General features: G+C 46.0%; 1 protein-coding gene across 1 annotated transcript in view; it reads left to right on the forward strand.

The window, feature by feature from the left end:
- Positions 1–421: 421 nt before the first annotated feature.
- The window catches only part of DYNC1LI1 (dynein cytoplasmic 1 light intermediate chain 1), a 58,210-nt gene continuing 31,490 nt past the window's right edge, over positions 422–27,141 (forward strand). Inside the window, exons 1-4 of the mRNA XM_054019843.1 lie at positions 422–633; positions 918–991; positions 20,777–20,893; positions 24,219–24,449. Coding sequence (XP_053875818.1) covers positions 497–633; positions 918–991; positions 20,777–20,893; positions 24,219–24,449 — 559 coding nt within the window. The 5' untranslated portion in view covers positions 422–496. The remainder of the gene's footprint in view (positions 634–917; positions 992–20,776; positions 20,894–24,218; positions 24,450–27,141) is intronic.

Here is a 27,141-nt window from a genome sequence, read left to right on the forward strand (position 1 = left end):
TGGTGACAGAAAGGAAATTGCCTCCCCTTCCCCGCATCTCTCTCCCAGGGAGAGTGGGTAACAGCCCTAGGTGTGGTTAGGGTGCCCAGATGTTCCCATTTTATTGGGACAGTCCTGATAGTTGGGGCTTTGTCTTACATATGCACCTATTGCCTCCTGTCTCATTCCTGATTTTTCACACTTGCTATCTGGTCATCCTAAATCAGGTGTGTGGGATGCTGGGTGAGCCAGCCAGCCACTTGCCTGGGGCGCGCAAAAAATCCTCCCCATCACTTGGATAATCCCGGAGGCACGTGGGCGCGTTACTGTGGGTTCTACGCCGGGCGTGACTGGGCGCCCGGCCGCACGCTCTGCCCCACAGGAGGGTACCGGCCCCGCCCCCTCTTGGTCCCGCCCCCTTCCGAGCTCCCAACATCCGGGTACCTGTCAGCCGGCCGCGCCGCCGCCCGCTCTCTGTTCTCTCTCATTGAGGCGGACTGGAGGGAGCGCAGGGAAGATGGCGGCGGCGGGGCGAGCCGGCTCCTTCGGTTCCTCTTCCTCCTCGCCGGGGCTCGGCGCGGCCGCCGGCTTCACCGCCAGCAATAACGCGGAGCTGCGGGCGGGGGGCGAGGAGGACGATGGGCAGAACCTCTGGTAACCGCCCAGCCCGCCGGGCCGCCGCCCGTTACCGTCTAGCGCCCCCGCCCCGCGAGAGCCTCCGCCCGGGAGGAGGAGGAGGAGGAGGAGGAGGAGGGGGGGGGGACGGGACACGACACAACACAACTCCCTTCGCGGGCCCCCCTGTGGGGCCAAGTAACTAGGGGGGCTGCTCTTGTCAGCGTCAGGCGCCCCCGGCCCCATCCCCCTATTGCGCGCCCCGCCCATCCCCGTGTCTGTGTGTTGGGGGGCTGGCCTGACCGGGCTCTGTCTCCCCTCAGGTCCTGTATCCTCAGCGAGGTGTCCACACGCTCCAGGTCTAAACTGCCTTCGGGGAAAAACGTCCTGCTGCTGGGTAAGTCACCCTGGCTCCCGGGGCGGGCTCTGGTGCCGGCCGGCCGGCGCCCCAGTTGTGGGGAGGTGGGGCAGAGTTTACAGGTTGCCAGGGGCTGGGTTAGCGCCCCACGGAGCTGCTGCTGCTATTTGTTGGGCGGGGCAAGTCGTGCCCCACGTCTCGTAGCGCCTCCCCCCGTTGGGAACTGGGGTTGCCCCCCTGAGGTGGCGGCTTTGGAGGAGGGTGGCGCTTGCCATCATCTGTCTTCCCTCTGGCGAGGGCGTGTTCCGCTGTGTCTGTGAGAGGCTCTCTCAGTATCTCCCTCATTCAGGCCGTCAGCACGGCTGGAGATTGTGGTCGGCCCGTGTCCATAACGCACAAAATCTGCGTCCAGAGCCCCTGCAGCGTCGGCGCTGCAGCTGGGTGGGCGGGTAGAGGCTGTTTAGGGGTCCCGGCTGGGCCCTGGCCACCATGTACAGGGCTTGTCAGCAGCATTATCATCATGATGTTGTGCAGCAGCAGTGGCATCTCTCGCAGTGGAAGCGTCCAAACCCTGTCTTGCTTCTGGCTGTGCTTGGGCACTTACTGTGGCCTGAGGACGATCAGAGTTGCGGGGCGGGGGGGGGAGAACTAGAAGCTGTAAAGGTAAATAACATGCAATCATGCAAAATACAGAAAACTTATTGTGTGGGAAGGGGCAGATTGCACTTCTTGACAGAAAAGCTATTAAACAGCCAAGAACAGACAACTTAAGCCTTAGGGGGTGCATTGATGAATTTCTTGACTATCTTCTCTTACAACATACTAATACAAATCAGTTTGCAGAGCTGTATTAGGAAACCATTTCTCAAGATCCTGGAAGAGGCAGCTCTTGTGGTCTCCAGTGAAGTGTGTGGAGAGTTTGTCATGCTTATCTATTGGTTAATGTCCCTTGAGAGAGTGATTGAGATTAGCTTATTCAAAAAGAAATCAGTGTCCTTTTTCTCCGCCCTGTATAAATTTAAGTGGGGGATTTAAGGTGACCAATATGGCTGAAAATGCCATGTAAGGGTGAGGTGATATTCTAGTGGAACTGGCGTAGGTCTTATTAATTTTTAAACTTTTTTTTTTAAATTTTACATTGTGAAGTGGGATAGCGAGATTGATACTCCTTTTAACTGCCTCCTGTTCCTAGTTAGATTGGTTTTTGTCTCACATTTTCATGTATGAGATGACTGAAGTGGGTAGTTATCAGCATTTGTTTTGATGGTAAGCATCTTTTGAAAATTAAGGGGGCTGACTTATTCGTACTGGACTGGGGAAATTTCTTTCCCGGTGTGGTCCTGGCTGCCAATATTACTCCTCCCCCCCTTTCCTTTATTCTCTTCCTCTTCTAGCCTTAGAGCAGTGGTTCTCAAACTTTTTTTTTTTTTTTTTTTGCGGATCACTTGAAAATTGCTGAGGGTCTTGGCGGACCACTTAATGATCGTTCCAAATGTTGTTTGTACTGTTAGCTAATTATTGTAAAGCGCTTTGGATAAAAGCGCTATATAAAAATAAACTAACTTTTTTTGTTCTAGAAATAAAAGCACACAACTCCTATTTTAATATCAGTAGTCTTACCTTTCTAATGTGATGGATGTGCCTTCTCTCCCCCGCCTGAGCTGGGGCTGGGAAGGAGGGGGATCTCTCTCCAGCCACAGAGCTGAGGCTGGGAAGGAGGGCCATCTCTCCCCAACAGCTGCAGCCCTGGAGCTGGGGAAAGTTGCCTCTTTCTCTGGCCGCCGCAGCCCTGCACATCCCAAATTCCCCTCACCCTCTCTTCTCACCACATTGCCCCCTCCCACCTACCCCATATTTCCCTCAAGGCCAGCACCTTACATGTGCATCTTCTCCAGGGTCCACCCACCTAATTAGTGGCGCCGCATTAGGCAGGTGGCCTTTCAGTCTCTTGTGTGCGGCTGCCCAGGCACGCACCTTAGAGGGAACCATCTGCGGACCACCTGAATGGAGCTTGCAGACCACTGGTGGTACATGGTCCACAGTTTGAGAACCTCTGCCTTAGAGCATATTGACCATCCATTAAAGCAGGGTCTTCAACCTTTTTACGCCCAAGATCACTTTTTGAATTTAAGGGCAACTCAGGATCTACCCCGCCCCTTCCCCAAAACCCCACTCCACTCATCCATCCCCCTCTGTCACTCACTCACCCTCACCGGACTGGTTTAGAGGGTTGGGGTTTGAGAGGGGGTGTGGGCTCTGGGCTGGGGTCAAGGGGTTTGCAGTGTGGGAGGGGGTTCTGAGCTGAGTCTGGGGTAGGGGGTTGGGGTGCAGGAGGGATGCAAGCTCTGGGAGGGAGTTTGGGTACAGGAGGGGGCTCTGGGCTGGGGCAGAGTGTTGGGGTGCAGTAGGGTGCTGGCTCTGGGAGGGGGTGTCAGGGCTGGGGCAGTGTTTGGGGTGCAAGAAGAAGGTTTGGGGTGTTGGCTCTGGGAGGGGGGGTCAGGGCTGAGGCTTGGGGTACACGAGGGGGTTTGGGGTGCTGGCTCTGGGGTTGGGGTGTGGCCTCCCGCTGGGCAGCACTTACCGCTGGTGGCTCCTGGTTGGTGGTATAGCGTGGCTGCCACTAAGGCAGGCTCCCTGCCTACCCTGGCCCCTCGCCGATCCCGGAAGGGGCCAATGTGCCCCTGCGTTCCCGGGGTGGGGGCAGGCGGGCGGCGGACAGCACATGGCTCCGCACGCTGCCCCTCTCTGCAAGCACTGCCCCCGCAGCTCCCATTGGCCACAGCTCCCTGTTCCCGGCCAATGGGAGCTGCGGGGGTGGTGCTTGCAGGCAGGAGCAGTGCGTGGTGGAAGACCCCTGTTCCCCAGGGCTGTGGGGCACGTTGGCCGCTTCCAGCAGTGGAGTAGTTGGCCGCTTCCAGGGCAGGCAGAGAGCCTGTCTTAGTGGCAGCCCCGCTGCGCTGCCAGAGATGGCGATCGACTGGGAGATCCTCTAGGAAGATTTTTTTTTTTAATAAGGATTTGGCGATTGTTCTTGTTGATCTTCATCATGTTATCTGTTAGCAGGATGCTGCCTAATGCATATAGTTAGCAAAAGTGGGAATGTGGAAATGGACCCAATAGATCAGAGACTAGGGCATACCTGACACTGATATCTCAATATCTGCTCCCTGAAAGCTTCTAGAGGAGTGGCTGTTTAGATTGTCATCTCCTCTGCTCACTTTAGTATTGAAGGTAATAGGAGTGGTGAGGTTTACCAGTATCTCCGCTGGAGTTTCTTGCTGATGGTGTCAGGAAAATTTATATTAGACTTATGATAAAAGGGAAGTCTTTTGTCTCTCCTAGTGTAATTTTTATATATACATTGAACTAACTTCTGGAATGAAGGAAGGGGCAACTAATATTTTTAGCAAGTTGTCATACAGATGAACTGCAGCATGTTGAATATCATGTAGATGTCTGAGTTCAGATATTCCAACTAATATCTTTAAGTAAATTGTGAAGTGGATTCAGTCAGTAGCATCCAAAATTGTTCCAGTATGCACAAGGCAACTGATAGATTCCCTAACTTGTAAGGGAACAAACCAGCTGCTTCCTCTCTACCCACCTATTTCTCTACTTTCTCATAAAGTCTATCCAGCATATTGCCACTAAAATTCTCACCACCTGCTTTAACTATGTCAAATTATTTGAAGCCATTCAATGAGTTCTGGTGCGTTCCATACTACGCTAAAAGACATTCCTAACTTCAAGGGCTAAACACCTTTGCTCGTGTTTAAACTGAATCTAGTTTCCCCTTCTCCATGTATTTAGCTCTGTTTGATGTTCAGGATGAACAGTCTTAAGAATCAGTGTGTGTGTGTGTGTGTATATGTATGTGTGTGTGTGTGTATGTGTATATATATATATATATAATATATATATATTTTAGCCTTGTTACCTCCACATTTTCTCTGAACCCCAAGCATCCCACTTTGCCTGGCTAAACCATTTGAGTCTTTGAAAGTGAGACCCTGCTCCTGCGGAGTGGCTGCCAGGAGGTCTGGGGAGGGGACAGGAGGGATCTCAAGCCTAGCTTCCACAGTCTCCAGCTAAGAATTTTACGTAACTATAGCTAACTTGTCTACTTACACTCTTCTGTTTTCGTAGTGGGGAAGGAATGGGTATGGCCAATGCTGTATCTTCTTCTTCTTCAGCAAATAGTGTTTCCTCTGAAGGAATTATTTTTGGATGACCTAGTGAGTAGCATTGAGCTTCAGAAGTCTAGTCTAAACTTGTAAAACTGTCACGAGAATGTACCATTCCAAGCTACAAAATCTACTTGCCTGACCTTACTATGGTAATGAAAAACTAATGTGGTGTTCAAAATTTTCCTAGTCCAACAGATGAATAAAACTCTGCACGTGTGTTCTGATCACCTTTATCCATGGGTTGTTTTAAGATGGTACTTGATAGCACTGTTCTGGCACTACTGATCATTGATCTCACTCTTTTTGTACTATCTTGACTTAATTGATTTCTGCAGAATTTCAAGCTTCACTTTTAAATAAATAAATAAATAAATAGATAAAAATAAAAACGTACCTCTCCCCCATCCCCAACAAAACCAAACTCCAAACATCCTTCCTTTTCCACATGGAAAGAAAACCTTCTGAATGTGAACCATGTGTAAGTCTGCAGATTAAAATAGAATCTCTGAGGTATCTCATTCATCTCAGTGAGGCATTAACCCTGAAACCTAACATTAAAGGAGAAATATAATAAGACTTAAAAGACCTAGAGTCATAGCCTATATTTAGTACTAGGTTTGAAAATTCCTCACCAGTGGCAAAATAAAAACTTTCCCTGACTAGTGTAAGAATTCCAAATCAATGAGTTTCCACAGAAATAAGGTTTTGATTTTTACCTTTGTGGCTGCAAAATTTACTTTCAGAATATGAATTGAGGCAGTTTTCTTAGGACTACTAACAGACTGTTCCAGTTCCTCTTCTGCTAATAACTTTCCAAGCAGCAGATTTAAATTTTCCTCAATCCATTTCAGTGTTGTTGTTCAGAACTGTGTGAACAGTTATAAAATTACATAAATCATTTGTCACCTTTCTTCTGCTTGACCAGTAGTGGGTATTGGAGCGAATACCCATTACTGGTCAAGCAGAAGAAAGGTGACAGCCATTTCTGGAGGCAGACTCAAAAGTGAGGAATGATGAATATATAGGGTCGGAGGTGGGGACAGTGGTGGATATCCCACACACATTAAGTAGGGCAGGAGAGGCCTTTTCTTCCAATAGGGAATTTGGGGTGGAGATTGGATATTATATCTGACCCATTTGAATAAGAGGCTGATACAAAAGAGAGCCCCAGAACAGGGTCTAGGGATCTCATCAGGGCAGATCCCAAAGGGGGGTCATAGCCTGCTTGCAGATTGATCACAAACCAGATTGAGGTGGTTTGGCTGAATATTCAGTTCATGTTCATCATTGACTATCTTATTGCATTGTTCGAACATTCAGGTACTAATTTTATATTTGCCAGCAATATGCAGAGTATTGGAATGGCCATTTCACAAGGTTTTATTGGTCATCTTTGTTTCAGTGGCAGAGAAACTTTTGGCTGTTTCATCTGTAAGGACAATTGAGCAGATTGTCTCAAGTGGTTGGCTGCAAGGTGTGAATGTACCAACCTTGAAGGGCAGGGTCTAGGGATTGTTTCCTAATAAAAATCCCAACATCCTCTGATGGACCCCTCCCCCCTATCTTTTCATATTGGCCTCTAGTTATTGGATGTTCCCTCTTCAATCCTAAATAACAACTTTATTGCTGTTGATTGATTTCATATAAACATCCAGGTATTCTGGAGTTGTGGGTAGAGCTTAATTGCAGTAATATTGTTCTTTCCCAATATGACCTGCTTACTTTATATCATGTAGTGCTTTAAAAATAGAAACCTAGATCTTTTAGCCCTTTTCTCAAGAGCATTATTTTTAATAACTTTAAAAAAGTCTAAAAACAGCTCAAATAATACATTAAAGAAAGATACATTCAATACAGTGAACTTAAATTACTTGAAAAATGTTACTTACTTTGCCTTACAAGACAGTAAAGTTGTTTAACTTATTTGTTAAATTCTATTTAGGTTCAGTGTAACCTATATATTCAGAATTTACATGATATGGTGATGGTTTTTATAGAAGTGCCCAAGATTAATCAAAATTATGGATTTTATTCTTTGTCTTCTTACAAGTAGTTGATGAAACACTAAATTTGGCTCATTAACTTTGTGCTTCGTGAAAGGCCTTTTTCAGTGGCATGTGTAGTTTATCTGAAATTCATTGTATCGCTGACTATAGGCTGTAGAAATTTAAATAGTGGCTCTATTGTTTCACCAGTGCAGGGCTGCGTAGAGTGTTATATTTTAATTATTCTTTAAAATAGTTGTAGTTCACATAACCTGAGGCTCAAGAAGATGGAGACTTGTGCTAACATTATTATAATTCTTATAATGCTGTTCTAGTATCCCTTTAGTTTCAGGCATGCCCACAGCATGGGGAGTAAATATCATTTCTGGATTTTACATATTTGACCCCTGAGGCTCAGGCTTGATTGTTATGATCTACCAGGTTGGTAAAGGGAGGTTGAGTCTCTTCTGTTTCAAAGGTCCCTTGAGGGTAATCTGAGAAGAGGGGAAAGAGTCTAGGCCTATTCTTACTGCTTTAAGAAGCATACAGAGTCCTAAAAGGCTTTTTTTTTTAAATCTGCTAATTTCTTGTCAGGACTATTAAGTGTAGTCTTTCCTGGTTTTGTTGCTGGACTTTGGTTTTAGAAATATGTATTGTGGACTCTGAAAACAATACCAAGTTTAACAGTCTGAATGAAAATAATTTCCCCTTTCATTTTCACTTGTGACATGTCATTTAAAAATTTTAAAAATCATCATAGTCCTGTCAGTTCTCAAGTCATCCATAGTATCTAAAAAAGACAAGCTATACAAGACCTGAATTTTTTTTATGTGGGGGGGAAAAAAAATCAAAAACAGAAAATTACATAAACAAAACATCTTTCAGGCCTTCTACATCATAAAGTAGGGTTACCATTCGTCCGGATTTACCCGGACATGTCCTCCTTTTTGTGCTAAAAATAGCGTCCGGGGGGAATTTGTAAAGCACTCACAATGTCTGGGATTTCCCCCTCCCCCGGCACAGCAGAGTGAGCGGCTGGGAGGGCTGCAGGAAAGTCCCGGGCTGGACTCCGGAGCAGCTGGAGAGGAGCTCCGCCCTGCATTCTGAGCAAGTGTCTCAGCACAAAGTGCAGCCCTCCCCTTTTGCAACTGGGAACGGTTTCTGCCATGCAGCGTAGCAAAACGGGAGCGAGAGCACTTTGTGCTGATACAAGGGCAGCTCTCCCCTGCAACCCGGTCCGGATCTGGGACCGGGTTTTGTTGTGCAGGGCCAGGGACCGGGTTTTGTTGTGCTGGGGAGCTCAGCCACGTGTCCTGCTCGCACAGAGCCCAACACCCTGTTCTGAGCAGCAGGGTAAGGGGGGCAGGAGAAGGGGCAGGGAGGTTCTGGAGGGGGCAGTCAAGAAACGGGGGGGGGCTTTTTGGGGGGAGTGGAGAAAGTTTTGGGCAGTCAGGGTACAGGTAGGGGGTAGGGTCCTGGTGGGCAGTTGGGGGGGGGGTCTTAGGAGGGGGCAGTTAGGGGACAAGGAACAGGGAGTCTTAGGTAGGGGGTGGGGTTCTGGAGGGCAGTTAGGAGCAGGGGTCCCAGGAGGGGGCAGTCAGGGGACAAGGAGCGGGGGGGGTAGGGGGCTGGGAGTTCTGGGGGGGAGCTGTCAGGGGGCAGGAGTGGGGAGAGGGATCGGAGCAGTCAGGGGACAGGGAGCAGAGGGGTTTAGATGGGTTGGGAGTTCTGGGGGGGGCTGTCAGGGGGCAGGAGTGCGGAGAGGGATCGGAGCAGTCAGGGGACAGGGAGCAGAGGGGTTTAGATGGGTTGGGAGTTCTGGGGGGGGGCTGTCAGGGGGCAGGAGTGCGGAGAGGGATCGGAGCAGTCAGGGGACAGGGAGCAGAGGGGTTTAGATGGGTTGGGAGTTCTGGGGGGGGGCTGTCGGGGTGGGGAGTGGTTGGATGGGGCGTGGGAGTCCCAGGGGTCTGTCTGGGGGTGGGGGTGTGGATAAAGGTTGGGGCAGTCAGGGGACAAGAGGCAGGGAGGCTTAGATAGTCCTGGGGGGCAGTTAGGGGCAGGGGTCCCAGGAGGGGGTAGTCAGGGGACAAGGAACGGGGGGAGGGTTGGGAGGTCAGGGGGGGCGGGAAGTGGGAGGGGCAGGGGCGGGGCTAGGGCTGGGCTCCTCCCGTCCTCTTTTTTGCTCGCTGAAATATGGTAACCCTATCATAAAGAAGCAAAAAGGCCTGTCTTTTTTTTTTTTTTTTTTTTTTTTTTTTTTAATGAGACTTAAGAAAGATTGTTTCTGCGATGTAGAGCATTGTCAACAACAAAATGTGAGAGATGCTTGATTTGGGGAAGGAGGGAGAGTTTTTCCTTTTCCCTAGTATCAGCAGCCTATAGTCTCTCTTCTGGAGAAGCCTGGCAGTACAATGAAATTTACAAGTCTCCAGTTTTGCTTGCCGCTGCAGTCCCTAACAAGGATTGAGGTCCGTGAGATTTCAGAACAAAAAAATCAAGGTAAGGGATAAAAGTGAAGATGTACACATTAGGCTGGGCAGGGAATAGCAGACACTAGATAAGGTGGAGAGATTGTGCCTCAGCGAGGGTGGATGAGCATGCACTGCAAACTAGTGGTCATGTCTTACCCAGAGCTTGCAAAAATATGTGGTTGGGGCAGTAGGATCCGGGGCAAAACTTCAGTGGGAAACTTGGCATGCCTGGCTACTCCCAGCAGTCAGAAGGGTATTGTTCTGAGCGTTGCACTTGGATGCTGTTATAGGATGCCTTCATATATAGAATAGAAATAAAAACTAAGTAGTGGGCAGGGCTGTTTACTCTACTTGTAGTTTTGGATGGGTTTGTTTACTCCTTTGAAGTAGAGGTATTTTTAGCTGCTCTACAACGTAGGGCTGGTCCACACTAACCCCCCAGTTCGATCTAAGATACTTCGACTTCAGCTATGTTATTCACGTAGCTGAAGTTGTGTATCTTAGTTCGAACTACAAGGTACTTACCGCGGGTCCACACGCGGCAGGCAGGCTCCCCCGTCGACTCCGCGTACCCCTCTCGCGGAGCAGGAGTACCGGTGTCGACGGCTAGCACTTCCGGGATCGATTTATCGCGTCTAGACAGGACGTGATAAATTGATCCCAGAAGATCGATTGCTTACTGCCGAACCCGGAGGTAAGTATAGACATACCCTTAGAGTTTGACGTGAACCTTTCAAGCTATGGATGCAGTTCTTGTTGGCGGAAGCTGTTTTGAACTGAAAGCTTCAGCAGCATACCTGGCAGTGTGCATGAGAGAGATTTTCTTTTGTGTTGCTGTAATCTAGTCTAGATGTTACACAGACATGGATCACAGTAAATTGAAGGAGTGAAATGTAATCTTCCTAAACAAAGGTAGAAAACTGCATTTTGGACTGCTGCTTCTGTTTGTGTCGAGGTGTAGGCATGGGTGAAATAAGACCGAAAGCGTACACCACTTCACAGTCCAGAAGGCAAATGCTCTTAATAGAGGTGCAGTTGTAGTTTCCAATAATTAATCAAAATGCTTCGCCTTACTTGCATCACCAGGATTAAGTTGAACCAGCTACTTCTCATATAAGCTCTTATTTCTTTCAGACAGGTGTCACCCACCTGCCCAACATCCCCTCTTTATGTAAGGGGAATGCATGATTTCCCTCCTCTTTTAAACAGACTTCTAGGATAGCAAAGATGTTCTAAAATCAGTCTCATGAATAGGTCTTGTTCCTCCAACCTCCCAATTATCATTTTAGTCCTATCAGCTATTTTTACTGATGCTTTCATATGGTCAGACTATCTAATTAGGAACAGTAATTCAGCAAAAAATAAAAACGACAAGAGGATATTTGCTTCTGATTCTGCCTTTTGTGGTTTTGTTCTTCAGGATGCTGTTAATCTAAGTCTGTTCCACTGCACTTTCCCTCTCATCTAGGGTTTTTACTGCTTGTTAAATCACAGAGATACACTTTAAACTGCTGGAGATGCTATCTGTATGAATAAGACCATTTCTTACCTGTGAACTTATATAGGGAACAAGAGATCTGAGTTCTGTTTCTGACTTATAGATGCGTGTGACTTCTCTGTTCCTATTTCTCCATCTATAAAATGAGGGTTCCTGTCAGGATCTTTTGATATTTAGTACATCTTTGTAAAGCACTTATGACTTCTATTGAGCCTTCAATCCCAGGATCTCAAAGTATCATAGTTACTTCAGTCCAGAGGACCTCTTCCTATGCTAAAGTTAGATACTGCTTCTTTTTATTATCAAAGTATGGTCATATATTTATGAAATTCTTAAGCAGTTTCTGTTTGAAGTTGTGTTCTATTTCATTTTTGTCTTGGGGCCCAAAATACCAGCACAGTGCCCTCTGTATGAGAAGTTTCAGAGTAACAGCCGTGTTAGTCTGTATCCGCAAAAAGAAGAACAGGAGTACTTGTGGCACCTTAGAGACTAACAAATTTATTAGAGCATAAGCTTTCGTGGACTACAGCCCACTTGCATCCGAAGAAGTGGGCTGTAGTCCACGAAAGCTTATGCTCTAATAAATTTGTTAGTCTCTAAGGTGCCACAAGTACTCCTGTTCTTCTCTGTATGAGACTGTCTTTATAACTCTGCCCTCTTGAACTGTTTTGAAATCTTTTTAGGAAAGAGCACAAGTGAGAGCTGTTTGTTGTTGTTGTTTTTTATATACAGAACTTGAATCAAATGGATCAATGCGGGGAGGGATAGCTCAGTGGTTTGAGCATTGGCCTGTTAAACCTAGGATTGTGAGTTCAATCCTTGAGGGGGCCATTTAGGGATCTGGGGCAAAAATCTGTCTGGGGATTGGTCCTGCTTTGAGCAGGGGGTTGGACTAGATGATCTCCTGAGGTCCCTTCCAACCTGATATTCTATGATTCTATGACTGTTTACTTTTATAACTCCTACAGATATCTGCATGCTGTGCATCAGTTCTGACATTATAGTCGAAAAAAGGCTGCTGCAGGCAATTAGAAAGTTTTGGGCAGCTGATAATTAACCGTTTCTCACCTTCCACAAAGAGCAGGCAGCTTGTGTTCCACACTCACCACTCCTGGATCCTAGTGAGCACCAACATTCATTTTTGTGCTCCAACTGATTGATTGGTATGCCACAGAATTCTTTGTAGACATGTGTAGGGTCTGCTATCTAATGGAAAGTGGGAAAACAGCTTGCCAGGCTTAGAGATTGCTGAGAGAGGCTCATCATTAGACAGGTCATCATGCCCAGTCATCTAATCTTGTTTAAGATTGCAGTTGGTCTCTCCTCCCTCCCCCTCCCTTCCCAAAACAACCCCCCCTGCTTTCTTGATGTGAAAGTGCTGACACAGGATCCACTTCTACTTCCTTGGTTTGCTCTACCTGTTTAAAGCAGGGTGGTATAGGTTGATCAGAGGAAATTTTATAGGAGCTCTATCATGCTAGGAGAGATACTTACATATGTTGCAACCCTACCTCGCTGTAATTGTGAACTTCATCTTGATTCTCTTTATTCTGAATTTTTTCCTGTCTGAGGTTCATTTGATTTAGTGAGATGCGTAATTTTTGGTTCAGCATTCTAAATCAAATACTGAAAAGAGATTATTGACAGAGGGTGTCTTCAAAAGGCTGTAATACCTACCTGGTCACAATCTGATAAGGGTTGGTTGATTTGGGTATTTATACTATTGGTTGCACTGTCAGTGTTCTGGTCACTTACTAGTGCAAATTACCTTAAAGCATTTGATATTCACTTGACTTTCCAAGCATATTATATTTACCACTTAATCTCCACCAAAGTACAAAAGGATACAAGTACTCAAATTTAAGTGGTCACACATTTAAAGAATATAGTATAAATGTGCATTTTTTGGTTTGTAGATAAAGCATTCTGTTTTCTTTAAGAAGATGAACAAGATAACTCATCTTGTTTAGCTGTAACTGGGAGTTGACTTCATATGAGGCCCTGTAGCAAATATAATTGTTACACAAGTTATTTCTTGCTAATGATTCACCCTTCAAATAATGCAATTTGAAAAATGGGTGGATGCTTACTAAAAGTTTCCATGGATAAGGTGGAAGCATTTGCAAGTGAAAAATGAAAAGTATTTTTAAACTCTGATGGAAGATACAATTATTGATTGTTGTTCCCGTAAGTCTTTTATGAAGAAAATTGCTCCCCCCATAATCCCCCAAAACTGTTCTTGTGCTGTGCCAGTTACCGTTGACTTTTCTATGTCTACTCTAATTCAAGACAAAATTATTGGAGTGGTCCAGTAAAAATAAAATACCAGTTCATGCTGAAGCTTAACATTGTAGAGGTGACTTTAAAGTTTCAGGAATAGGGTGTAGCTTTTGTACAGTGCTTGCTTATCCCCTTTATGGTGTAAAATGTTGTCTATAGAAAGGACATTCTGAAATCTTGTCTGTGCAAGAGAAAAATGGCTGAACTTTAGCAACTTCCATCAAAGGTATCGCTTTACTGGTGGTATTGATGTATAAATGCTAGTATTGTAGACTGCTCAAGTGTTCAGAGAATGTTTTCACGACATAGTAAATATCTGCAACTTGTCTAAACTACAGGTCATTCTGTTGCTAGTACAGTTGGAGCTGCAGTGGTAAAGAAAAATGTTTATGAATTTTCCTAGTGTAGACAACATCTAATAGTCTTCAGTACTAGTATGCCATTAAAGCAAACAAAAAATAGCATACAAGAACAGTAGCTGACTACCCCTAAATTAAGAGTGCTCTAAAATTAGTAAAACTAAAATTAGTAAACTAACTATTCTTTAAAATAATTATCACGAAGCCTCCTGTGCCACCACCTTTTGACGGACAAGTGAAGCTACCGTCTCACAGAAGGCAACATGACAGAATGAATCATTCAAATCTTGGCAAAATTATAGCAACTTCAGCAGCATATATGCTTGCATAGCAGCTTGTAATAGAAAGTCTTGCCATTTGTTCATGAGTGACAAATTTAGGAAGCCCAGCTGAAAATTTGAAACAAAGAATGTAGCCATGGGTATTCCATTCACAAATGGTGCGGGAAGCTTGAACTCTTTCTGTGGGAGACAAAAATTTTAATTAAAACTAGCTGCTATACAACAAAATAGAGATCCTCACTTGGGGGGGGGGGGAGAAATCAGACTTTTTGAAGTTGTGAAATCTGATTTTTTTTTTTTTTTTTTTTTTTTTTGCATTTTTGGAGAAATGGTTCTGCTTTTTGCTAACTTTAGAAGCAGTGGAAGATCAGTTATATTTTGGCTTTTGCACTAGCAAAACTGAAAGATGTAACTTCCAGAAAGTTGTAATTCCCTGTTCTTACTTGTCTAAAATTTCTCAATTTTTCCTTTTGATCTTAAAGTTTTTCATCCTGAAATGTTAATTAGATAAGCAGGACTTTTATAAAATGGAAAATTTCTTTAACCTCTTTTGGCACAAAACTAAACCCAAAACCAAACTTCAAAATTATAAACTTCACATGACTTGACTCACTGGGGAATGTAATTTGGGGTAAGTTTGAAATCTTTGTAGCTAAGGCCTCATCTACACTACAGAGGTAAGTCAACCTAAATTACGCAACTCCAGCTACGTAGCTTAGGTCTGCACCGCACTGCATTGATGGGAGACGCTCTCCCATCGACTTACCTTACACTTCTCATTCTGGTAGAGTACTGGAGTCCACAAGAGAGCAATCTGAGGTCGATTTAGCGGGTCTTCACTAGACCCGCTAAATCGATCCCTGGTGCATTGATTGTAGCAACATCGATCCCTAGTAAGTGTAGACATGTCCTAAGATAAGTGACTAAAATGCACTGTCTCGCTATTCTGTGGTGTTATAAATGTAGCTATGAAATGCCTGCTTTATGTGCAAAAGTCAATATAATGTTAACTATAGAACTTCAAGTGGCACTTCCATAATACTGATTCTTATAATATCCCTGAGATGGGGAAACTAATTTATTGAGAATAATCACTGGCAGCATTTGAACCAATTGTATTCGTAGGATCATGCTGCAAGGCTCATCGGGACCTCCGGGCTTCTTTGGGATGCATAGCTAGTGTGAGGGAACGAAGAGACCATCACCTTTTGGGGCATTATTCTAATTGATTTTCATTGTAGATGTGCCCAAACACTTAAATCTTGGGCATAGTGATAGGAGACACTAAAATAATTTTATATTTTGGCTGGAAGTGGGTAGGAAGGAAGGTGTCACAACAGTAACCTGTTTTAAAGCTGCGTTCTAGGTCTTTCAGGGGACCAAGTTTCCCCTGGCTTTATAAAATAAGGATAAAAGAAACAGATGTGACCCCATTAGATTGTCTTACCTGAGTAGTGTTCCATGCTATCATACTGATATCCACAATCCAATACCTGCCCTGCTGAGGTGTTCACTGCCTCTCTGTTCTTGGAGAGTTTTTTCCTGTGCTTATTTTAAGCCATAATGAGCCTGAAAATGTATCCTAACTACATACATGAAATTATAACCTGTAACAGTTACTATAACATCACTATAACAACCATGCTCAGTGCATCATGATCCTTCTGAAGAAACCTGATATGACAAACTTTGCATTGGATACCACACAATCATTTCCCAAGGATGAACATGGGGGTGCTGGGTGTTCCTCCGAAGTACAGAGCGTCACAGCGGGCTCTGGGGCTTGCCTCGCTCCTGCACTCCAGCCGGGCAGCGGGGTCAGTGGCTGCTCAGTGCAGCTTCTGGAAGCAGCGGCATGCCGCCCCTCCGGCTCCTACGTTTAGAACTAGCCAGGGGGCTCCCCACACTGCCCAAGCCCCGCCCCCGCAGCTCCCATTGGCTGGGAACTGTGGCCAATGGGAGGTGCAGGGGCGGCACCTGCGGACGGGGCAGTGCGGAGAGCCACCTGGCCACACCTCCACAGAGGGAGCCAGAGGAGGGACATGACGCTGCCTCTGGTAGCTGCCTGAGGTAAGCGCTGCCCAGAGCCTGCACCCCTGACCCCCTCCCACGCCCGTGCCCCAGCCCTGATCCCCCTCCTGCTCTATGAACCCCTCGGTCACAGCCTGGAGCGCCCTCCTGCACCTCAAATCCCTCATCCCCAGTCACACCCCAGAGCCCGCACCTCCAGCCAGAGCCCCCTGCCCTAGCCCAGAGCCCCCTCCTGCACCCTGAACTCTGGGGTGGCCAACTCTGGCCCCTCTCCAGAGCCTGCACCCCCAGCCAGAGCCCGCACCCCATCCTGGATCCCAACCCCAATTTCGTGGCATTCATGGCCTGCCATACAATTTCCATACCCAGATGTGGCCCTCGGGCCAAAAAGTTTGCCCACCCCTGTTCTAGCAGGATGTGAAAAGCCAACCATAGCTCCAAAAGCTATCATGCAAGTGACTGACCTGTGTGTGAAATACTTAATCATTTTCTAGATACTAACTTTTATATAAATCCTTCCAAATTTCAGTTAAATGTACAGGTAACCAAAATATGCTATACCTTCTAGTGCAGGGGTGGCCAGCCTGTGGCTCCGGAGCCACATGCAGCTCTTCTGAAGTTAATATGCGGCTCCTTGTATAGGCACCGACTGTGGGGCTGGAGCTACAGGGGCCAACTTTCCAATGTGCCAGGGGGTGCTCACTGCTCAACCCCTGGCTCTGCCACAGGCCCTGTCCCCACTCTACCCCTTCCCGCACACTCCCCTGAGCCTGCCATGCCGTCGCTCTTCCCCCACTCCCCCCCGAGCCTCCTGCATGCCTCGAAATAGCTGATTGGGAGGTGCTGGAAGCGGGGGGGCGGGGGCGCGGTGTGGAACTGATGGGGGTGGGCTGCTGACATATTACTGTGACTCTTTGTCAATATACACTGGTAAATTCTGGCTCCTTCTCAGGCTCAGGTTGGCCACCCCTGTTCTAGTGCATAGTATATTAAACATTACATAGCATAGAATGTATAAAAGAAAATCCACAGATAGTGTGATAGGGCAATGACAATGTAAACATCACATTAATTGACAAGATAATAAAATTGCACATTAATAAAAGAGCTAATGTTCACAGGCTGAAAGTAGTGAGGTTCAATTTGTATTAAAAAGGAAAAATAGATAAGAGGCTATCTCAGCGTGAGTACAAATCCGATTCTGAAGACATTCGATAAAGCAAGAATCAGTCAAATAAAAATCTTTTCTTATCCTCAATAAGGGGAAAGTAAGATTTTGCTATTGTATATTCTGAGAGGAGGAGCTTGAGACCCTTCCAAGCATATCCAGCATATCTGTGTCATCTACTTCAGAACTTGGGAACGTCACTCATGGTGAATACAGTAACCACCTCTTTTCATCCACAGAAACTTTCCTTATGTTTTTTTTTCTGTTGAACCAAACATGAAAATAATGGCTGGATTAGTTCATTTTGATGAAAGCACAGACTGTTGCGCTTCAGGATTGAGGGAGGGAATAAGTTTCTCCTTTTATTACCTGTGAAATAATGCCTATGGCTAGTATTTCCTCACACTTTCCATTATAATCCCGTTTTCATTTGCTTATAATTTTGCCAAACTTTAACCACTCTGGATTAATTTTTCCATCTCTGTTCTCTTTCTGGATGATAATGAGGCAAGGGTAGGTAGTGCTTCCAATGTTAATTTTTCTGATTGTTTTTAAACAGCTCTTGCACCTCTAGTTTGGAGCATGACTTGAAATTTGGCAGAGGAACAGTCCTGGGGTCAGAGAAATGTCTCTTCTGCTCTCCATGAAAAAATGGATGGATTTATCAGAATTATAATCCTTTCAAAATCTTCTTGTGCACATGCAACAGATTAATTTTTCTACTCTTCCTTTATTTTCAGACCATTTCAGCTGCACTGTGTGTATGCTCCCAGACCTTATGAGCTGCCTGCCTGCTGGCTTGCTCTTTCCCATCAAAGTATCCTTTAGCCTGCAGGAGGGTACTCTCTGGGCTGGGATCCAGAAAATTATAAGTGTTATGCTGCAGTCTAGTTCATGATTACATACATTGTTTTCTGGGACCACTGATTCATTCAGTACACAAGATAATGAATATGCTCCCTCAATCGCTGAACACTATCTCCATTATTTGCTAGTACTGCATCAGACATACGTTCCAGAATTAGGTTTTTGCCACCAGGACAGACTTCAGGAAGTTTGTCCTACAATGATAGTCAAATAGTTTTAGCAAGTCCCAACTGAACCCTGTCATCATGCTATACTAAATACACCAATCTAGTAAGTTCAGCTCACAATTGTTACCACAGAGGCAACTCTGTAGTACATAGGGTTACCATATTTCCACAATTAAAAAAAGAGGATACTGGGGGGCGGGAGCCCTGCCCTAGCCCTGCCCCGTCCCCATCCACTCCCTCCCACTTCCCACCCCCTGACTTCCCCCCCTCAGAACCCCCAACCCCCCCTGCTTCTTGTCCCCTGACTGCCCCCTCCTGAGAACCCCCCACCCTAACTGCCCCCCTAGGACCCTACCTGTCCCCTGACTGCCCGCATGAGTGGCAGGTTTGTAGAAATTTTGGTGGTGCCCAGAACCCCCCACCCCACTTGCCTAAGGTTCTAGGAGAGGGGTTGGGTGGGGGGAGGAGGTCTTGGGTGCAGGTCCTGGGCTGGGGATTAGGGTGCAGGGTGCAGGCTCTGGGATAGAGTTTGGGTGCTGGGTGCAGGCTCCGGGCTGGGGCAGGGGGTGGGTGTGCAGGAGGGGGTGAGGGGTGCAGGCTTTGGGAGGGAGTTTGAGGGCAGGAGTGGGTGTGTGGTAAGGGGGAGGAGGTTTGGGACGGAGTTTGGGGATAGGAGAGGGTTCAGGGGTGAGGACTGTGGGTCTGAAGATGAGGGGTTCATGATGCAGGAGGGGGCTCAGGGCTGGGGCAGAGGATTAGGGTGCGGGGGGATGAGGGCTAGGGCTGAGGGGTTTGGGGCGTTGGAGAGGCTCAGGGCTAGGGTGGAAGGGCAGGGTAAGGGCAGCCTGCCTTGCCATTAGTGGATGGGGGGCACTAGGACCCTGGGGCAGCAGACAACAGTTGCTGCTGGAGCAGGGTAGGAATGTGCACAAGCAGGCAGGGGAGAGGGGCGTGCTGCTTTCTTTCAGCCAGGGACGGGGGGGGGGGGGGGAGAGATGCGCGGAGGGGGGTGGCAGGTGGAGGCTGGGGCCCAGCCGCCCAATCACCACGCCGCACTGTGCATGGGAGGGAGGGAGGGGAGGAGTAAAAATCCCAGACCTTTTAACCTTGTTACTAATTCCTCCTGGACGGCTATTTAAAGACACAAAAGCCGGACATGTCCAGGGAAATACGGACGGATGGTAACCCTAGTAGTACAGTGGTTTTCAACTTCTTCCATACTACAGCCATTTCCCAGTATGGGAGGTGTGGGTTGGTTGCAACCTTGAGGTGGAGAACTCTTTCCAACTAACTCTCCTTTGTGGGGAAATTGAACAAGTGCCAGGTCCTAGCAGGGCAAAGAGAGGGGGAAAAATAACTTTGCTGCAGCAAAATGATGACGTCCGTGGCAAAAATGCCAAATTCTCTGTCATGCTGGAAAAAATGCCATGGTCTCTTGGCTACAGAATTGAAGCATTCACAGGGCCTTCGCTGAAATGGATGGGATAGTTACAGGGCCGGCTCCAGGCACCAGCCCACCAAGCTTGTGCTTGGGGCGGCACCTGGAGGGGGGCGGCGCGGTGCTCCGGCTGCAGGGGAGAGCGGATCCGCGGTGGGCTCGCCGCCCTCCCCTGCCACGCTGGGGGGGCACGGTGGGAGGCTTTTTTGCCTGGGGCGGCAAAAAAGCCAGAGCCGGCCCTGGATAGTTAGCACTTCTTTAGAGCTGTTTCAAACTGCATGTGTATTTAGATAGGCATCACTTAGTTTATGTTTTTGATGTGATATCTGCAACCGTAAGGGCTAGAAACCTTTTTTTAAAGGAAAGAGAAGGAAACTGTGACACCCCTCTTCACACACATCACCTTTTAATCTGCCCTTGTAATTATTGCTTACCACCCTGATGGAGGGCTGACCTGAAGTCTGTGGTAGTGGCAGCCAGGGAAATACTTTTGGGAAAGTTAATTTGCTGCAGAAAAACATTGTTCATTTCTTCCTTTCCCAGTTCTCATCTGAAGACATTGCATTTAACTGCTTTTAAAAAGATTGTACAAAACATTAAGATTTAGACTACTGCACTTTTCAGTTGACTTTATAGTATTTGTAAGATATTTGAATAATATACTTACTATCTGTTATCATGTTCATATTGGAAAAATAATTCTGTGCATTCTGATGGATTGAATTGAAATCTAGGCTTTTGTGGACTTAAACCATATTGAATGTCAAAATTTAACTTAAAAATAATTAGCGATTGTGCAATGCTCTGAAAATGTTAATTAAGCTAGGAAATAAGAGGAACATTAAAAATACTACAGTAGAAAAATTACAATGGTGGTAAATATATTAATATTATAAATAGACATGATTAGTATTTGTTATGTTGGGGCTGATGCATATGTTTGGAATAAATCGAACACCTATGTTTTCAGATTGCATGAGTTCTAGCTGAGTGACTCCCATTGTTACCTGATATTTGCCCCAAAAGAAGTTGTAAGTAGGTAACATTATTTACTCAGAGATTTGATCTATATTAACTTTTGTCTTTTTCTAGGGGAAGATGGTGCAGGAAAAACTAGCTTAATAGGCAAACTTCAAGGAATAGAGGAGTACAAGAAAGGAAGAGGAATGGAATACTTGTACTTAAATGTGCATGATGAAGATAGAGATGGTAAGTATCAGTTGTGTATCCTCAGCAGTGAGAAGATTTTAATTCTAAACTGGATGGCTTACAGGCTAATAGTGGGATATGGAGTTTTTAATTTCCTAGGTCACTTGCTCAAATTTAGCCCAAGCCTTTAGTAACACTTACCTTCAAGTGGCAGTTTGGTTTATGCGAAATGTGTGTCCAATTCCCAATAAACAGGTATCTGCATAACAGAAACCATCATGATAGGTACCCTCTGTTTAGACTGTCAAGAATAGAATGGTGTTGTGTCTTTAGAATACTTATTATTTGTATTACTATAGCCCCTAGGAACCCATTAAGCTAGGTGCTATACAAAGAGAGAATAAAAAGATGGTCTTTGCTCCAAAGAGCTTACAGTATATGACGAGACAACAGACCAACAGGAAAGTGTGAGGAAACAACGAGATAATATTGGTCAGCATGGTAGAGAGTAGTCTCAGCACATCGGTAGCATAGTTGTCCAGTATTTTGTAGACCTCATAGCAGAAGATAGTTTTAAGGAGATATTTGATGTGGGAAACTGAGGTAGATTTGTGGATCTTTATGGGGAGCCCCTCCCAAGCATGAGGGGCAGCCTGGAACAAAACAAGAAGGTACTTGTTTGGAATTTTCAAACAAGTGGGCGATGTAGGTTGGCATCATGGGGATAGGAGGCAGGAAGTGACATTTCAGTAGTGAATGAGAGTAGGGTGGGGATAGGATGTGAAGAGCCAAGAAAGTGAACACAGGTAGCTTGTGTTTAATGCATTAGTAGGGGGAGCCAGTGGAGGGATGGAAAGGAGTGATGTGGTCAAAACGATGGCGTAGGAAAATTATTTTTGCAGCAGCAGTCTGCATGGATGAGTGGAGAAAGATTGCATTTGTCAATTTCAGAGAGAAGGATATTACAGTAATTGAGGTGTGAGATGAGAGCCTGGATGGATAGAAAAGGCCATATCCCCCAGATGTTATGCAGAAAGAAATTGCAAAATTTAGGAGTAGCCTGGAAATGAGGATAGAGCGAGGTCTGAGTCGAAGATTACACCCAGGTTACAGTCCTGAGTGACAGGCAGGTGATGTTTACAGTGATTGAGAAAAGAGGGGTGTGGGGGCGGGGGGGAATGAATAATAGTCTGTTTTAGCCATAGAGTTTGAGCTCATAGCTAGACATCCCTGAAGAGCTGTAAGAAAGGCTGAGATTTTAGTTTGTAAGAAGGAGACAAGTCTGGAGTAGAGAAGAAGATCTGAGAGTCATCAGCATAGAGAGAATAGTTACATTTGTGTTTGTGGACGCGATTACTCAGGGATAAAGTGTTGAGGAAGAAGAGACAGGGACCCATGGTCAGAGCCTTGTGGAATCTCCCTAGAAATTTGGAGGAGGGTTGAGGAGGGTCTTCAAAGGACATACTGAAGGAGTGATTAGAGTGGTGGAAAGAGAACCAGAAGAGGACAGCATGGAAGCCAGAGGACAAGATTTCAGAAAGTGCATGGTTGGTAGCATCAAAGGTGGATTAGAGGTCAAGGAGGAGAAGAATGGAGTCCTGGTTCTGAGCTTTGAGGAAGAGGTTTTTATAGATTTTGATGGACTGTTTCAATGCAAGAAGCAGGATTGGAGTGGGTTTAGGATGGATTAGTGGAGAGGAACTACCGACAGCCATTGTAGACCGTGTATTCAATTAATTTAGAGATGAAATGAAGATAGGGCAGTAATTGGAGAGACAAATGGGGTCAATGGTGGCTTTTTAAAGATGAGAGAGACTTACACATGCTTGTATTGTGAGGGGAAAGAGCCGGAGGAGATAAAGAGGTTAAGGTGGGGATGTGAGTTGTCGTGAGGGGGTGGGATGGGGTCACTGGGGGAAGTGGATGGTTTAGAGGAGAGATGGAGGAGGAGCATTGTAGGAGGGGAAGGGAAGACATGCCGAGGGGAGGAAAGGTCACACGTTTTGTTAACTTTCTCTTGGAAGAAATTGACGAGATTCTGTGCAGAGAGAGAATTAGAGGAGGGAGAGGTTTTGAGGAATAAGTCAAAGGTGGCAGAAAGGCAGCTGGGATTGTGGGCATGGGATTCAGTTAAGTTAAAGTAGAGCTGTTTTAGCTAGAAAGATGGCAGGAAGGAAGAGAAATTCATAGTGGATATAGTCAGACTGGTCCTGGGACTCCCTCCAGAGATGCTCTGCATAGCAAGAGCAGGAGCAGAGGAAGCAAATGTTGTGGGTGATCCAGAGGGGTTGGCAGGGCAGACCTTGCAATAGGAGAGGGGGGAAAAAGTTAAGGGTGGAAGCATGGAGAGAATAAACAACTATATTAATGGAAAAAAGGGAAGAGGAGGCTGGGAGCAGATGAAAAAGTCATCAACACTGATGGAATGGAGGTCACAGGTAGTGGGATTGGGGTGGCTGATGGACAGTGCTGAAAAAAGGTAGGAGATGGGGGGAATTTGGTAACAGAGAATAGAAAGCAGTCCTTGGTGAAGACAAGGTCCAGTGAAATGTCATTTTTGATGAGTGGGAGCATTGAATCAGGGCTGCAGTTTGAATGAAGAGGTAAGATCAAGGAAATGTGCAGTTAAAGGGTTGAGTTGGGTCATCATCATGGAAGCTGAAGTCACAGAAGATGAGTGTGGAAGATTGTGAGGAGAGGAGAGATCCAAGAGTAAAAATCAGTGGGAGAGGCTGATGGGTGGATTGTAGATCACGGGTTCTCAACCTTCTTCCCTCTGAGGCCCAACTCAACATGGTATAAAAACTCCAGGGCCCAGCGGGGGTAGGAGCAGCCTTGGGGCAGGGCCTTGGGCATAGGCATAGTTTGACTTCTATTTAGGGGCAGGGCAGGGGCCAGCAGGTCTCGAGCCACCTCTGCATGGCGGGGTCCAGAGAGGGAGTGCCACTTCCACCCCTGACTCACCTCAGCAGGCCATACCATCTCATGGAGACCAGGAGCTAAGAAATCTGATATTAGTAGAACTGTCAACACAATTCTAAGGGTACGTCTATACTTACCTCCGGGTCTGGCGGTAAGCAATCGATCTTCTGGGATTGATCCCGGAAGTGCTTGCCGTCGACGCCGGTACTCCTGCTCCGCGAGAGGAGTACACGGAGTCAATGGGGAAGCCTGCCTGCCGCGTCTGGACCCGCGGTAAGTTCGAACTAACATACTTCGACTTCAGCTACATTATTCACGTAGCTGAAGTTGCATATCTTAGTTCGAAGTGGGGAGTTAATGTGGACCAGCCCTAATATACTAACCATGATCCTATAGACTACATTTTAAAAGCATAACTTACAAGACATAAACTAAAATCTGTATTTTCTACTTTTTATTACAGATCAAACAAGATGTAATGTGTGGATTTTGGATGGTGACCTGTATCATAAAGGTCTCCTTAAATTTGCAATGGAGGCTAACTCTCTAAAGGACACTCTGGTTATGCTGGTCGTAGACATGTCTAGGCCTTGGACTGCATTGGATTCCTTACAAAAGTGGGCAAGTGTTGTAAGAGAGCATATTGACAAATTAAAAATTCCTCCTGAAGAAATGAAAGAAATGGAACAAAAGTGTGAGTATTTTAAAAAATAGAAACAGTTGAAATTAAATATACTTAATGCTTTTTTGATCTATTTAACTTCTGATGCAGACTGTTTTTATTCTTTGGAAACTCAGTAACTATCTTGAGTTAGGTTATCTAAACTGTTCTGTTAAAGTACCTTCAATGCACAAGTAATATTTCTCTGTTTAGAAAAACTTTGAATTAGCATAAAAGTTGTAACTTCTAAAAGCCTTGCTCTTCAAAGATTTTGTCTTGCAGTTCTGTTCGACTGCACAGCTAGGTAGATATAAGGCATTGGGCTCTAAAAGGCAGCACATAGGCACTGTTTCCGCCTTCATCGCTTGGGTAGTACTAATTGTATTTGCTCAAAGACATTGTCTACACTGGAGAATTTTGAACCAATGTGCCTCTGTTCAGGCTTTTGTGACGTAGTAAAAATGCCTGAGCCCTGTCTGCATTAAATTTTGCACCATCAATAGCACTAGTGCTAGTGAGATCAGCTGCTAAGTCAGTTAGGTGTAGCAACACCAGGTGGAGCAGTGCCTAAATACATTTAAAAATCTGGGCCTAAGTGACATGCTCACAGTGGTACAGGAAGTCTGTGGCAGAGCAGAGATTTGAACCCAAATCTCTGAATCCTAGGCTAGGGCCCTAACAGCCAGATCGTCCTTTTTAGGTAGAACTGTGCTTTGCTAAAGTGTACAGTACTGCAATAGTTGACACAGTTCTGGAATTGAAACCTTAAGTTAAATGTTAAGACGGACTGCTCGTTTATGTGTTTGGATAAATATCTATTGGGGCTTGTAGCGAGGCGGTCTGGTTCCCCGCCGCCCCGGAGAGGGACGAGCCCCTGCGGACACCAAAGTGGGTGGAGCCAATGGAGCTTGCGCCCGCCCCCCCAGAGGTCAGGGCGCAGGACAGGAAGTACAAAAGCCCAACCACAGAGCTCACTAGAGGCCCAACCGCCGGAGAAGCCAGACACCTGTGGCCTAGCTCCCGGTGGGGAGACTCCTGCAGTCTGCGACCGATCCGAGGACTGGCCAGACCAGCCGAGGCCTGATGCTGACTAGACCCCGGGGAAGCTGTTAAGCCTACCTGTGGCAAGCTACCCAGAGGAGCTGCCAAGCCTACCTCTCGCTGAGTACCCTGAAGAGCCCATGGTGTTTGATTCTGTGGAGGACACCGTCCAGACGCAGGTACCTCTAGAGGGGGAGGTAGGAAGTAGCCCGGGGGCAGCCGACCCTAGTCTGGCTGCAGCACACCCAGAGCTAATGTCAGTGTGTTGTGGCCATGATCTCCACTGACATAGCAGCAGGCCATCTGCCGCTGTTAGGGCCCCGGGCTGGGACGCAGTGGAGTGGGTGGGCCTGCGTCCCACCTGCCACCCAACGTGGCAGTCCCCCCTTTTCCCCAGGCCCTTCGAAGCCAGGGACTAGGCCTCCTGAACTCATTTGTTTGCTTAGCCCCTGCGTAAGGGCCTGAGCCATAGACTCTCTATTGCCCCGCCCTGACCCAGGGCCTGGGTCTGCGGAATAGAGCTGTTTGTTGGTCTCTACCATTGCCGCGGCATGAAACCCCGTGGCCAGGCTAGTTCCCCCGAAATAACCCGATGGACGTAGCGAGGCGGTCTGGTTCCCCGCCGCCCCAGAGAGGGCCGAACCCTTCTACAGGGTTTTATATAAGGATGAATTATCATTTGAGAGTCACATTCAATCATTCCTTCAAGGATTTTCTTAAAGGACTGGCTTAGTGGCTCTGATTGTTATAGGGGAGCCCAAAACCTGCTCCAGGATCTGGTTTTATTCTTTGGGTTGGAAGCCTTATGGAGGCAATGTCTCTGCCTCAAGTAAAATAATGCTGGAGTCTTTGCCTCTGGTTACCTAATTGTGTCCCTTACTTGATGAATGTCACTGAAAAGCTATAAAGTGTTCCATCTGAAAAATAAATTTTGCCTGCTTTCTTTAGTGCTTGTCTCTTTATTGAGCACATCTGGTTCTTGTGTTTGCTTGATTACCTTTTTAGTATCTAGCCTTTGTTTTCTTCAAAACTATTTACTACTGATTTAGCCCGTTAGAACAAGCAGCCCTATCCTGAAGATAATGACTCAATGTAACTAACTGAGCTTGGAAGTTGCACTAAATTAGGGGAAGTAGTATTTACACATCAATTATCATCTTTTACTATATCAAAAATGATGGTTTTGATTTCCAGATATGGCCTAACTAGTTCTTCTCACGTCTGGGTTTTTGTATTTAGTGATGTATCATTTTACATTCAGAAAGAGAAATAAAGTACACAAGTTAGGGAAGTAATTAGATTTTCATTTAACGGCGGGGGGGTGAAGGGGGAGAGACCCTGTCAGCATTGTGTTTAAAAACTTTGAACTTTAGATTTTCCTGACTTGTGTACTTGATTTCTTAATTCCAATGGCATTAGTTTTTGTGTTTGATTTTGTTTTTTTCTGCTTTAAGAAAAGGACAATGTTGGGGCAGCCTTTAACTAGGGCAACATGTTCTAAATCATTATAAGGTAAGGGTGTCATAAAATACTAGTTAAAAAATAATTCCTAAAGTTCATGTGCTCAGTGGTTATTTTAGCACTCATAGTCTTAAAAATATTGAACCAATTTTCTTAAGTTATTTTTCCTTCCTCGTTGGCTTTGTTTTATAGTCCTCAGATGTAGATGACTGAAGCTTGAAAT

The sequence above is a fragment of the Malaclemys terrapin genome, chromosome 2 (genome assembly GCF_027887155.1).
Source record: "Malaclemys terrapin pileata isolate rMalTer1 chromosome 2, rMalTer1.hap1, whole genome shotgun sequence".
Taxonomy (NCBI): Eukaryota; Metazoa; Chordata; order Testudines; family Emydidae; genus Malaclemys; species Malaclemys terrapin.